This window comes from Meleagris gallopavo, chromosome 9 (genome assembly GCF_905368555.1).
Source record: "Meleagris gallopavo chromosome 9, MGAL_WU_HG_1.1, whole genome shotgun sequence".
NCBI lineage: Eukaryota > Metazoa > Chordata > Aves > Galliformes > Phasianidae > Meleagris > Meleagris gallopavo.
Genome location: NC_139412.1, coordinates 17367402 through 17381783, shown reverse-complemented (window position 1 = coordinate 17381783; position 14382 = coordinate 17367402). Strand labels below are relative to the sequence as shown.

At 44.1% G+C, this 14382-nt stretch overlaps 1 protein-coding gene across 1 annotated transcript; it reads left to right on the top strand.

Moving 5' to 3' along the window:
* Positions 1–9212: 9212 nt before the first annotated feature.
* On the top strand, positions 9213–14134 carry VMA21 (vacuolar ATPase assembly factor VMA21). Its single transcript, XM_010715507.4, has 3 exons — positions 9213–9357; positions 11017–11126; positions 12330–14134. Exons 1-3 carry the CDS (start codon positions 9302–9304, stop codon positions 12470–12472), a joined length of 309 nt encoding a protein of 102 aa, XP_010713809.2. The 5' UTR covers positions 9213–9301; the 3' UTR covers positions 12473–14134.
* The last annotated feature ends 248 nt before the right edge of the window (positions 14135–14382 follow it).

Genomic DNA, 14382 nt, shown 5'->3' with positions numbered 1-14382 from the left:
CACTGCTGCATTACCTTTAAAAGAACCAAAAACTATCCCAGCGAGACACAGATTATTTAGATAGAGGGTAATAGAATGGAATCATAGAATTGCTCAGGTTGGAAAAGACCTTAAAGATCATCGAGTCCAACCACAACATAACCATAGTACCCTAACAACCCTCTGCTAAATCACATCCCTGAGCACCACATCCAAACTAAAGTCTAAATTGGTACTACCTGCAGCTCCTGTTGTTTCTGGACTCCTGTGCAATCTTTCACTGACATCCCTGGCACTGACGTGCAGCAGAGGTGGCCACGCAGAGCATCTCTGCCACGGCGAGTCCTCGCCAGGACGCGGGCAGGAGCTGGGAGGTTGTACAACCTGGAATTGCGAATTGGCTACTAAATTATGACATGCGACGTGACTGAGCTAATTTCCCCCACCTTAACAGCCCGGAAGAAACCGATTTGAAGAAACGGGCAGCTCGCTTTGAGGTCGGCCCTTGGAGCCGTGCGTGCGCTGGAACGCGGCGCGATGCCCTAGCGGGCCATTCCCTGCTGCGCAGCGCCACCTAGAGGCGGCCCGGCCCCGCCGCCGCGCCGGGAGGACCCGCACGTGGCCGAGCTCTGCGTGGGGCTCGGTGCTGTTGCGTCCCGATAGGAAAGAGCCGGAACGCAGTGCTGCCCGCTGGGGAGGCTTCGCAGGTAGTCTGAAGAAAAAAATCCTGTGTGCCAGTGCGCATTTGGCTTTATTTAAAAAAGTAAGCGATGAAGGAATGTAATATTTGAATGTATAGCTTAGGAAAGGGCTAAGGAAGTCAAAACGCAAACTCCAGACTTCCTGAAGAGACGGGTGGGAGCTAATACGATCAAGCGCCTTCAAGTAAGGCAAAAGCAGCTCCAGCCTGGGTGCAGCTGACAGCATCTGCTGGTGCTGTGCCTTCAGAAGCGGCTCACCAGCCATCGAGTTCAAGTACACGAATTTAAGACTCAGAGTTAACCTTCACCTCACCAGGCTGCCTCTCCCTGAGCCATCACCTACTGCAGTTTTGTACGCTGTGCACAGTGTAGTTTTTCTCTGCAGTTACAGAGGATTTCCAGCGTGTCCATTTCAGTTTTTAACGCGGGAGCTGACTGAGTCACAGATCCAGAGCAGTGCTGGCTGGAAGGGAGCTCTGGTCCCCGCTCCAGCTCCAAGCAGGATCACCTCCACCACTCGCCCAGCTCAGCTGCAGCCTTACCGCACTGAGTCTTGAAAACATCCAAGAGTAGAGATTTCACTGTCGCTCTTAGGGCAACTCGTTCCCATGATGCATAACCCCTGCCAATGAAGAATATTACACTGGAGCTGACTCAGTCCCCAGGGACATTTAAGAGCAGTTTTTATGTTGTAGCCAGCCAGCAGACATGAAATAAGCTATCAGCATTAACATCAGCTATTGCTGTGTGACCCTCCACCTTTTCCTTTCTCACTTTGCTTCCACAAGCTGTTAGTCTTTACTCCTCAGACTGCTTCCAGAGGTGTCCTCCTGCTCCTCTTCAGCTGCAGCTCTTCAGTCCAACCGCAGCAATGTTTGCTAGTTCGTGCTCTGATGGGAGAGATCATTGTTTTGCCAGAACACCATGATCCTTAATCGAGCTTCTTGATAACTCCACATCATAATGGTATCAATTTTTTAGCATATCAGATTAATTTTGAATGGGAACTTCTAAACTGAAGGAGAGTTGGCCAGCAAAAAGCATGTTTTTTTCTCTGCGTGCAGCAGTTACCGTGTCTTCATACAAGATTTCATGAAATGCCCATCAAAGGCCAAATCCCTACTGACCTCAGCAGAGCAAGGGAAACACCCCTGCAACAAAGCAGCATAAGATTCAATGAAATGTGAGTATTATTTATTGAGAAAATAATTGCCCTATCATTGGCGGGCATCAGTGAAACAGAAGCATCTGTCATCTAGCCTTGGGCTGCTGCTGAGCTAATGCTCACACTGCTGTGTGCTGCACACGATGTACTCTTATGCATACTATTTGCTTCAGCCCCTGCGGCCTCCAAGCATTACTGGCATGCAGTGATTCTTCTTGGAAGCTTTTTGTATTTTACAATTTCTAATCCGTTTAATTCCTAACTTTACTGATTGTCTGTAATTTTTACTGAGTGGGGTTGAGAGAGACATTCCACACCGCACCACGTGGAGAACTACTTGTGGGCTGCTTCTGCTGCTCCACAAGTCAGCTCAGTTGTGGGTCAGGGAGAAGGAGTAGCAATCTTACAGCAGATTGGTGAAATGCTTGACAAAGGGAACTGGATGTTTTCTAATTTCGAGTCGCTCCTCCTTGCACCTAGCAGGAAAGCTGGGCAAAGAGAGAGGCCCTGCTTGCACTTCTCCATCCACACTGACAGAGAAACCAGGAGCTGTGCTCGCAGTGAGTTACGTGCAGGCCATTCTGGCCTCCTTTGAGCAGTGTTCTGTCACCTGAAAGACAAACTGTGGCTCTGGTAGGACTCAAATATCTTGTGGGTGAATACTGGATCAGAACAAATAACTCCTGTCAGTGTAGCTGACCTCGGAGATTTTTATTAGCTAATTAAGATGCCACACGCAAAGGGCAGATTGAAGCTACAGTCTTGGTTAAAATTTAGCTCTCTCTTAATTGAGTTGAAGAAGTCTGGCTTACATCCTCAACTGTTGGCATCCTCTATTGCTACAAGTATGTTGCTATTTGTTTTATTGGAGAATGCAAATAACATCAGTGACATACTGATAGATGGCTCAGTGCGTAACAAGATAGGGGAAAAGCTGGTAATTTTATAAATTTTAATAAATTGTATACATTCTGTGATGGGGCTGGTGCAGCTTACTGCATCTCTGCAGTGCTTTCCAGGACACAGGATGAACGGGGACCATTTGCTGTGTCAGTTCCAATGAAAATAAGATAGAGATTTTCAGGAACAGGGAGGAGGGAAGGTAATTTTCTTGTAATTGCTGTGAAGCTCATCGGAAATCATGCACTTTAAAGACTGTTTCAGCAGAGAAATGACAGATTTTAAAATCTTCCCACACAGTATATTTGGATAGTATTTCCAGTGGTTGTGATGGATCATTTATCCTGAACACTGTTATTTTTTCTCTCTCGTTTGAAGTACTTGTACATGTACTTCTCTGTATCTATCTATCTTTCTACAGGCAGCATTTCTGCTTGCAGTTCTCCTGAAGTCAGATAATATTCTAGGAGTCATAGAAGTATATGCAGCTAAATATGGTGAGGTCTATCTGCTTCACTGAGACCTTCTCAGAATCTCTACTCTCTACTGCCAATTGCTCACAGTGCTTGGGCAAAGATTTCCCAAGCAGTTTATCAAAGCATGTTGTGAAGTCTGCCAGGATCTGGCTGGAGTCTGAAACCTTTGAATTCTAAAAGTCATTTTGAAGGAATTTTGGACTTTAAGAGCTTTTCCTAACCAAAATGAGCACTATATTTTATCAGCTGGATTATATTCAGAACAGAGAATTTGCATTCATGTCTCTCAGTGGGCTTTGGAAGTACTTTTACCCCAGTACTGTCCTTTCTGTATTATTAAAAACAAAACAAAACAAAAAAAACAAACCAGAAAAGCCCAGACCTGGGACGTGGAAGAGTTTTCAACTAGTGTGCATGCGTGCATATGAATGATGATAACAATTATATTCTCACTCTCATTCTCAGCCATTCTGGATGGACCAGAATCACAGCACTGAGCTGTGCTTTTGGCTCCTTGCGTTATTTTCATAACCAACAGATAGCCTTACTGAGCATGTGGGGCTTTTATGTTTGTTTCTGCCTCTGCAAGATGAAGGTAAAATGCAGATGGTTCTTTGATGAAATTACAGGACTAGATCCCTGCGACAAAGGCTGAAGGGCTGGGGAGCCATGAAATCTCCCCAAACTGTGGCAGTGGTAGCAGGGGAGACAATGCTGCCCCATTGCCACATGACCACACGTAGTGGGTAAGAAGAGTGTAACATAACAGTTTGGCCATCCTGATTGTCTGGCAGCAGAAATGCCTTCTGTGACAGAAGGAAAGCCGTATGGTATGGCCATAATCCTGCCCTAATACAAAAGAGCTTTTCCCTCTTATTTTATGCTAACAGTATCAATCTTGAAGCCAAAGGGGAGTAGTTTACACTGCTGAAGAAGTCACTGGAGATCTGGACTCTTCCTGCTCCTTCTGTGCTCCCCTGTAAGCACATGTGGCTGTAAGCCTACCATAGAAACTATCTTTTGAAAGGAAAGGGCTGTCATCCCACAGCAGCACAGTATGAGCTGAGCTAGCAGGCGTGAAGTCTTACAGTTCCCGTTGCATAAAACAACATTCTTTTTATGAGCAGGTATTATTCAAGCCATAAGCCACACACACATTTCCAACGCTATAAAACACATCTCTAGGACCGGTCAGCTGCTTTTTCGAATTTGTTTGCGTTTATAGAGTGGGGGACTGCATTTAACGTTTGTCACAAAACCCTCTGCTCTTCACGCTGACAGATCCCTCTTCCCCAGTGCGCAACAGCCCTGGCCTTATCCTGCCCTGTCCAGTGATGCACATGCCAACCTCAAAGCTTGCTCTGCTGGTACAAGGAATTGCCTTGGATGTATTTGTTCCAGCCAGCATCTTGCTTCCAGCGGTGCTTGCAAACGCTGCAAGAAAACACAGCCTTTTCTACGTCACCTGCTGGGAGCTGGTGCTGCTCAGCTGTGCATGCTGGGTGCCTGCAGAGTGCTGGCTGCTGCAGCCTAAACCAACTCCAGGGCCAGCTGGCAAAGAAATAACAGGGATGATGGCGGGGAGGGCTCTTGTCTGTGCCTTGCCACTAATTGGTTTTCTGGTACAGGGGCAGGGAAATTTCCCGGAGAATCGGACAGTGAAGATAAACTAACAGAAGATAAACACAGATGGCGGGGCTGTTGCTTTATGCCTCTGCAGTTGGTTATGGAGATAGAAAAGTCTCCAGTTGTTGATGCTTTTTTCCTGGGCAGTTGGAACGTCCCAGCTGTACTGTTTTGGCTGGAGATTCTTTCTTTTTTTCTTGGAAATCATATGGATTACCTAGAAAAATAATCTCCTGTTTGTGATAAAATCCTTTTGGCAAAAGTGGAAAGCAGCTTGTAGTCTGTCTCAGCTAAACAATACTGTGAATTTTTATCGAATAATCTACTGTGAAATTAGATGTGACTTTTTTTTCTTTTTTTTGCTCCCATGATCGAGTTACTGTTAGTGAACAGATTTTCATCCAGCCCTAAACTCCAAGGTAAGCCTGGTGCTGGTGGCAAACCCAGCCCTTCCAGGCTCTGCGGCAGAACTTGGGTGCTGAATGTCACAGCAGCCCGCCCGAGGGACAAACCTGTCTGTCTGCAGCTCAGAGATTATCATGGTGAGTTCTCTGAGGTTTTTCAAATTCTGAGGACTTTCCCATGCTGCCTGACACCCTGATTGGGTTGTTTGACTCTTCTTTTCTTTTTTTTTTTTTAATTCTGTAGAAGAGAAACATCGCCTCTATAACTCTCCATTTCCACAATGGCCCCTTCTATTTTCCAAAGCTAGCAATAAGCCAAAAAGAAGTGGGAAGTTTGTGTGTATCTATTTTTTTGTGTGTGTTTGCGTGTATGTATTTTTGTGCGTGTGTGTTTGTGCACATCTACATTTTGGAAAAGCACACCTCAAACCTGTGAGACAAACCTACAACTTCGATTGCACAGTCAGTATTGCCTGGGCAGCACTATAATGTCACATATTGGCCTGATTCCTATAACATGTAAAATCAATTCCATTTGCCAGAACAGGCAAAGGGAATTTCTTCCTCTTCACTTGAGTTCATTATCTACAGTTTCACTTGTAATTGGTAAGTAGGGTTGATTTATATCAGCTGTGGGAATGGAGCCTTTCCCACTCTTAGTGTAGTTGCCTCAGGTATTTCACAACGTGAGTGGAAGGCAGCCATTTCTGTCAGTAGCCCTATGTTTCCTCTGAAAAATGACAGCAATTATAGCAGGAGGTGGAAATCAGGCTGGGAGACTTCTAACCTCCATCAGCTCATAAGAATATCTTAGCTCTTTGCTCTGACTTATCCTAGGAACAGGCAACAGGGTTGTAACAGAGACTGTACTCCTATAAAGCCCATATATATGGTTTCTTTGTTAAACCACAGCATTAGTGATAGTCTGGTGTCCAAAGTCAGCAACGTGCTCTATGCTTTCCTTTGAGAAGTTGGACTTTTGGGCTGGAGTATCAGGAAGAAACATCTCTTTCTTCCTGTGGTGCAGAAGTTCAAAAACAGATAGGGAGTGTTTGCAGTACTGCTGGAACCATAATAACTTAAAGAAAACGAAATGCTTTGGTAGAAAGAGATAACATCTTCACATATCAACTGGCATCACTGGAAAAAAGGGACAGTTTTCTGGCACAGAAGCCTTTACTATGTAGCAAAAGAGACTGACAGCCCCTAGAATTATCAATTTGTTTTCTCAATCTCTCAGGTGCTGTAATAAAGATGATACCGTGCCTTACAAATGCCAGCTCTCTACATAGGAATTGTCCCTCTGCACTTGAGATCGTCACAAACATCATGCATCTTTCCCCTGACCATGGCAAACCATGACCTGAAATAAAGCTGTGTCTCATACCTGCTCTTCTTCATCCACACCTCTGGGGCTACTTCATAACCACCTAAGAGCATTTCTACAGCTAAATAAATAGTTAGCAGCCTCAAGGCAGGCTCTACTCGGCATTGCTTGCTTGCTGCTAGAAAATGTCTTTTCAAAATCTGGATCCTGGGGATCACTTGGCACTTCTGCAGGATCAGCTCTTCTAACTTGTGTCTATTCTAGCTCCTGTAACCATCATTCCTTCTCCATGTCATTTCCTGTTCTGATCATCTGACTAATATGCTCTACTTTGATAAATCATCAAGGAAAAAAAAAAACCTTGAATATTACATATATACATACATCCTCGCAAGTAGGTGGTTCTGTTTTTCAAAACTATCTTTAAGATCTTCCCTTTTTCAGCTCTGCACGAGATGTGGGACTTTCTTTCTCCATCTACCACTAGATGGTATTGCTCCAGCAGCGCTTCCCAGCTGCTCCGCATCATCTCTGAGATGAAGCCTCTGGACGCAAGTTCAGAGGGCTCAGTCTGCACAGCCTCCCTTCTCCATCCAGATTTTGAAATGCACTCCCTGCTCCACGTGGGCCCAAATGTACTGAGTTCTGCAGACACACGATGGTTTGCACTGTTGAGTTGCTTTTAATTTTGTGGTCAGACTGCAAGGTGATTCACAGGGAGCAGAGAGAGGGGCTGTAGCACAAATGAGGCTGGGAGAAAGGGAGCTGCTCCATGCACTTGGGAACACGTGGCCAGAGTTAGGCTAACAGGCTTTCTCACTGCTTTGCCATTTGCTGGAGCCCTTCACCATCAGGCAGTGTTCTCTGTAGAGCACCTTGCTAGGACCACATATCAGGAAAGACATCGCTCTGTATGTGCTTTGTGTTTTCACTCTTCAAGCATCCACTGATGACTGTCATGGAGGATCGTGTGCTGGAATAAACCAATCTTTAGTTGCAGCTTCTTATGCTTGCAGCACCATCTCTGCTTCAGGACAATTTTTTGTTTGCTCTATAATCCAAAAGTCTATGGTCTGCTAGCAATTTCAGAATACTCAGTGTGTGAAAACTAAAGAGCTTAGGCAGGACCTTGTAAGTTCTTGATCTTTTAAAATAACTGAAAGAAAAAATGTAAACAAAAAGCTATTTTTTTCACAGTTGCAAAAATTTTTGAATCATGCTGTATTTCCATTAAGTGCTCATGAAAGAAAAGTAGTTAAACATGCACAAAATTATTCAGCAAAACTATTTTTCATCTAGCAAATGAGCAAATTGGTGTGCTGAGATATGAGGTAATTCATTATTAAAAATAAATGACTTGGTCTCTTAGGCCTTGAGTTACTTGCTGCCCTTTCATGATTGATAGCATCTCTGTGGTAAGTTTATGTGAAATCATTCTACTTTGATGTTTCCTTGTTTTGTTGCTAAATTATCTTATGTCACTGCTGTTCCAGGGAAACAAACAGGAAAGTCTTGGTGAAAGTGGAAAGAATACCACGTATCTACTGATTAAATGCTTGTGGCACCTACATTCACATTTTTCAGGTGTCTGACATATCTTAACTATGCACGGATGTTTTTGCCAAATCATTTTTGTTCATTAGGAAATCTGTAAACATATCCTGCTTCTGCATTTGAGCTGGATTTTGCACATCCCTGGGGCTTGCTCAAACTCTGCTGAGCAGCCTGAAGGGGCAAGGGACCTGGCTCCCGTTGCTTGCACGAAGGACAGCCTTGAGAAGAGGATGAAGCTGCTGTGCCAGGCTATGAACTGTGTGTCGCCGGAAGGAGGAGCAGCACCAGGCTGCAGAAATGAGGGCTGTGTGCAGGAAAACACAAGAAGAGTCACATGTGGAGGTGGTGACTCACAGGATTCACATCTGGCTTGGCTGGGCAGTAAGACAGCAACGTGGACTCACCAAGAAAGAGACGCACATCCTACTGCTGCTGTGTACGAGACTAGATAAGATAGCAGCGTTCTACTAAACAGCTTCCATAGACTATTGTCTGGAGGCTGCAACATTCTGCCTCGCCGCCAGCGCTGCTCAGTGAGCACCAACAACTCTGTACCCGCACATCGGGCTGCTGCTACAGCATGTCATGACACCCATCTGCTGCCGGAGAGCTGGGTGTGCATCCCCCCCCTTGGCAGGGGGATGAACCAAGGAGCCCGGCTGCACCAGGCAGCTCGTGGGCTTTATGTGGGAAGGCCTGGCTGTGCTGCGGCACTGAGACCTGCTGCTTCTCTGCAGCACGTCTCGGTTACAGCAGGGGCCGTTTCCCTCTGGCCATGACCAGAAGCTCCTCCTTTGGCAGCAGAAGGTATTTTTCTACAGCCTTTGGGCGACGAATTCATATTTGAGGGCCGAAAGGACGCAACGAGGCCCTTCCAAAAAAATTCTGAGCAACTTTAATACCAGGAGAGGAGAACACCTGGACAGCTCGTCTCCGCAGGACGAGCACGGGACGCGGCGCTTCCCGCTCGCTGTCCCCAGCGGCAGCTCGGTGTCTCCGTCAGCAGGCCGCGCCCGCGGTTGCTGGGGAAACGGCGGCGCAAGGCACCAGCTCTGCGCACGCGCATGGCTCTCCAGCAGCCGCGCGGTGCGCGGTCAAGTGAGCGGAAGCGGCAGTAATGCGGTCAGGTGACCGGAAGCGGCGACAGCGCGGGGCGCTGAGGAGTGGAGATGGAGCGCTACGACAAAGCGGCGCTGAACGCGGCCTTCGCGCCCGAGTTTCGGCAGTAAGGCCCGGAACCGGACGGGACGCTGGCGGGGTGGTGGGAGCTGGCGACTGGGATTCTGAACCGGGAGGGAGGCGTTCCCCGTGTCGGTGCCCCTGGGTTGGGGCGGCCGCCTCCGGGAGCGGCGTGTGGGAGGCCTCGGGCTCAGCGGGGCCGTGCTGTGTGCCCCTGGCAGGCCCTGGGACTCGGATAGGGGGGCGGGTGTGCGGCGAGGAGCTCCGTGGTACGGCAAACGTTTGCTTCTCGTGCGTAGGGAGCAGCGAGCGTGTGGCACTGTGAGGAACGTGCTTGACGGTGCCTGGGGAGTAAGCTGCTGGTCGTACTGTCATACATCCACGGTTAGGGGCTGAATAGGAAGCCTAAATAGAGAGTAGGTTCTCCGTTCCACTGGAAAGGCATGGGGAAGCTTCAGTGTGTTTATTCTTTTCGCAGAGAGAAAACTTAGGCCAAGCTGTAGTAAGGGAAAAGATTCTGAGCATCTCTTTAAGCTACTTGACAAGCTGCTTGAATGTATGTCAGTGTAATGAGGCCTAATCAGCACAAGTGCTGCTGGCTTTAGTGCAAAAGCTGTGTGGCTACACATCACTGTCTTTTTATCACTGCCAGAGAATGAGGGTTTGCTTGATTTTTATTCCCAGTTTTCCTAAGAAACATCGAGGGTAAAACATTTCAAGCACTATATTTGTCCCAGATGTCTGGAACCTTTGCAGATGTCCGGGAGTTATAAAAACAGTGTGTCCCTGACTTGAATTGGCTTTGGTAGGAATTTGTGCTTCAAGGTCTGAAGGACACTTGTCATTGTTTATGGTGATCTTTGGAAGCCAGAAGGTGTTGGTTGGCTTACATGTTCATTCACTGCTGCATAAAATAATCGAGTCAGCGGAGCGGAGTGATTAAAAACTGGTAGAAGCACACACAGAGAAACAAACTCTGTGTGTTGTTTTGTGAATACAAAACCTGTTCCAGCAGGCAAAGTCCAGGGAGGCCTTACCAACAACACAGTCTCTCCTGATTCTTCTGTTCAAGGTCTTTTATGTTTAGGGCTGGGAAGATTAAAAAAAAAAAAAAAAAAAGCTATGAATGCTGTGGTGTTCTAGCTCCATGTTCTAATTACTGCTACAGTTACTCCAAGGTTCTTAGTGGAAACAGAAGTTATTTTAAACAGGGACAGTACCTAAAAAAGGAACTTCATTTCCAGCTTCAGACTGTTAAGTCATTCTGTGTACTTCCCTCTGTGCCCCAGCACATGGTACTTCTCATTTGCCTGGAATTGTAGTTATTTTTTCCAAAGAAAATGTGGAACTTGGCAAATTCTGATGTGAAATACTGTCATGTATATCATATACATGCATATCTAGCACTAGATATTTAATAGCGTGAAAATAACACACCTATGTTGTTAATGCTGGCAAAACAGGAAGAGAAAAATCTAACACTGTTGCTCACCTTGCTGGTGAACTTCAACTGCCATTCCTGCATCTTTTTGTGTACTGTGGTTTTCTGTTGCGGTTAGCAAATGTGTGCTCAGTGTCACTTCCAGTGCCCTCAGTTCTTGAGAAGTAATTGGATTGCTTCTCCTGTTCAGGGCAGGCTCTTGTCCTGTGTCAGGCATGCATATTGTGACTTCCTTCTATCTGTAACTTTTCTTATTTATTTCAGAAATGAGGGTTCATTAACATCAACTTTAAGAACACTTCTATTCTTCACAGCTCTAATGATCACATTGCCTGTCGGGCTGTATTTTTCATCGAAGGCTTATATATTTGAAGGTAATTCCATCTCTACCAATTAGCATTACTGTTGCCAAAACAGGAAAATTTTCCTTTCCTCTTTAGAATGTTTATTTATACAAACTAAAAGCTCTGTTATATAACTTGTATACATATTCTGTGCATCTTTCCCTGCATTGTGGTCTGCAGTTTAACATTCACTGTTGTTACACAGTGGTTTATATTGTATACAGGTGCAGTATTCCCCTTACCTCAATTGTATCTTAACAGCACACTTCCTCAGAGCTCTATCAGGATTATCAGGGATGGGCTTCCTGCAGTTGTTGCCAATTAAATGTGCGTTCAAGACAGAGTAATGTTATTCAGTGGTATTTTTCTGCATTTTAAATCACACCTGCATTTTATATAAACATCAACTGTTTAAGTCAGCTGCTTTTAAGAGCAGTTTGTCAGTTTATAACTAAGTTGGAAGGTCTTCCAGGATGCTTCTCTTTTTGTGCTTACTGCTGTATGTAGTTCTCAAGGCTGAGAAATTTGCTAAATTACTCTCAAATTTATTTGTAGTGTATTGAATTGATGTTCTTTTTGCCAAAGTGTAAACAGAGCCTTAACTTTGTTGTCATTTAATGGCAAAACTGTCAGCATGGATAAAATTGGACTTGTTAGGAAGGGTGTATTATTGGTGTGTGTGCACTTGTCTTTTTTTGTTATTTCTTGTTGAAGAAAAATGATGTTTTGTCTTCTGGTATTTGAATGCTTATTTCTTGTGAGAAGTACCATCTTAAGTGATGAGGAGTTGTTTTACAATCTAAGTTAAGAAGGTAGAAGTTCTATAAATGTAATTATTTTTCCACCAATTTTTCCTTTTACAGTGGCAAATAAACAGTGCAATTGTTTTCTCCCTCTATATTCCTGCCCTGCAAAGGTTTATACTTAGGAAAAAAGGATGATGAGGTTTATTTGATGCTGGAGAATAATAAAGAAAATGTGGGTGTTGTAGAACTCTGAATTGTGGATTGAAGCAGAGTGTTCAATCTTAAATGTTTTGTGGGGTTGCTTTATTCCAGAAATGCTTTCAAGATCTGTAATTATTGTAGTGCACAAATTCTTTCTGCGTATCTTTTTGAGCTCCATCTTGAGATATAGCAGTACATTGAACTTAGCTTTTTTTCCCCCCTGAAAATACCAATTTTCTGTTTCAGCATTCATAACTAATGTTCTTTCCTTCTTTTATCTTCTCAGGTACCTTAGGAATGTCCAACAGAGACAGCTATTTTTATGCTGCCATAGTTGCTGTAGTCACTGTTCACGTGGTGCTTGCTATGTTTGTTTATGTAGCATGGAGTGAAGGCAGTCGACAGTGGCGGGAAGGCAAGCAGGACTAAAATGAAAGCCATCATCATCTGATACCTACAGACTGTAAATATCATTTCTGCAAATGAAAAGCATTCTTCAAAATGTGTAATAGATGTATGCAAAGATCAGGCTGATATTTCAACCCTGTTCAGTTATGATAAGACCTGTGCTTGTCTTGGATGTGTAGCAGTATTTTCTGTAATGCTGATGGAAGTTGTATGTGGGGGTGATCAGCTTCTACTAGGTTGAGCTGAGGATGTACTCACATGAAATCAGAATGAAATACTTAAAAAACAAAACAAACAAAAAAAACACTTAGCTATTTTTGCAAATCTTAGTATTTCTTCTGGCCTGCTCTGAGAATAACATTGGCCTGAAGCAAGCATTATGTTTTAAATTAACTAAATTGCTGTTTAAAAAGTAATATACATTACTTGCTGTCCAAACAAAATGGAAAAGATGAGATTTCTTTTCTGTGATTAGTCCAGATCTGCATTCTCTTATGCTAATTCATCAGGTTATTACAAGTATAGCTTACTTTGTTGGAAGAAGTGGAATAAAGGTATTGGCCCAAACTGGCAGCTCTTCATGGCAGTGTGCTAGGCTGAGGCTTTGTACCTGTAGCATCTGGAAGCTGTCAGAAAAAGCAGCAGATGATGTCTGAAAATCTCATTAAGGAGCATCCTCTGAAGTATTCTGATCTTCCTGTCAAAACCAAATGTTGCTTTCTGACTTCAGTAATTCATTTTTTCAGGACATCTCAGTTCAGTTACTCGTGTGGGATGAATAGGTTGTTTTAAGAGCAACACGAGGTAAATGTGTTTAGTGACCTTATCCTGCAGTTCCAGTTTGAGTCCAAAACATTAGGCAAGCTTTGTCTCCTGTGAGATGGAATTACTCCTTGGGGAGGCTGTGTAATTTAAAAATTAGAACTTGTTACTTAGGAAATTGTGGGATGCCTTCCTAATGTGGAATACCCACCTTTCCTCATCTTCAATTGTGATTTTTGTTACGGTATAAAACTTAATTTCTAACTTCCTTTTCTGTTGTTTTGAGAGCGTTTGTCTCCTTAGTGCAGTGCTTGTCTTTCAATTCTTCTACAGTTAAATCTCAGTGAAGCAAAAGAAATGACGGAGTGGCACAATTTATGTCCTTACTTCTCTGTATGTACTTGATAATTGCTGAAGGATGCAACTGCGTTGCCTGTGGTGAACTACAGCAGTAACGGCTATAACCTGCACTGATGAGCAGTGGAGGAACAAGTGAGATAGAAGGGAGAAAACAAGCTGTAGCCATCTGCAAACGTTGTCCTTTGTGAAGCAGAACACAGTGATCACGTTATGGAAACTTCGCTTCTCTTCATGTGTATGAAACTGTACACTGTGAAATGACACAGTATGTTGAGCTCTTTCTTCCTCAGCTGTGTCTGGACACATAGTACAGCCATGTGGCACTTCTGTGTTGTAGAATAACAGCCTAAATTTCATTTCTCTGTTGTGCTCATGTTAACAATCTGTTTAGTGTGTAGACAAAACTTCTCCCCTCAGTTCCAGCAGTGCACAGAACTTTTTCTAAAGCTATTTGCTTTTAAGTTATTGTACTTCAGGTCTTTCTGTTAATTTGAACTTTCGGTTTGTTGTGTTAGTTGAGTATTTTTTGAAGTGTTTTGCTTAATATAGGACTTGAAATGATTTTGTTGCTACTTGTCTTTTGTAAAACGTACCCATCAATGAAACAAAAACTAGGTATCCATGCCCTGCAGTGAGAGAAATGTGTTCCCAGAACTCATTCCTCTCCCCAGCCTGTGTGTGTGCAAACAAACACGCTGTGTGCTAGGACATAGATAAGCATTAGCAATGAAACCTACACAGGAGAGTAAGGCTAATACAAATCACTTTTACATTAACTGATTATGGATGAGGAAAGTTAACATCTCATA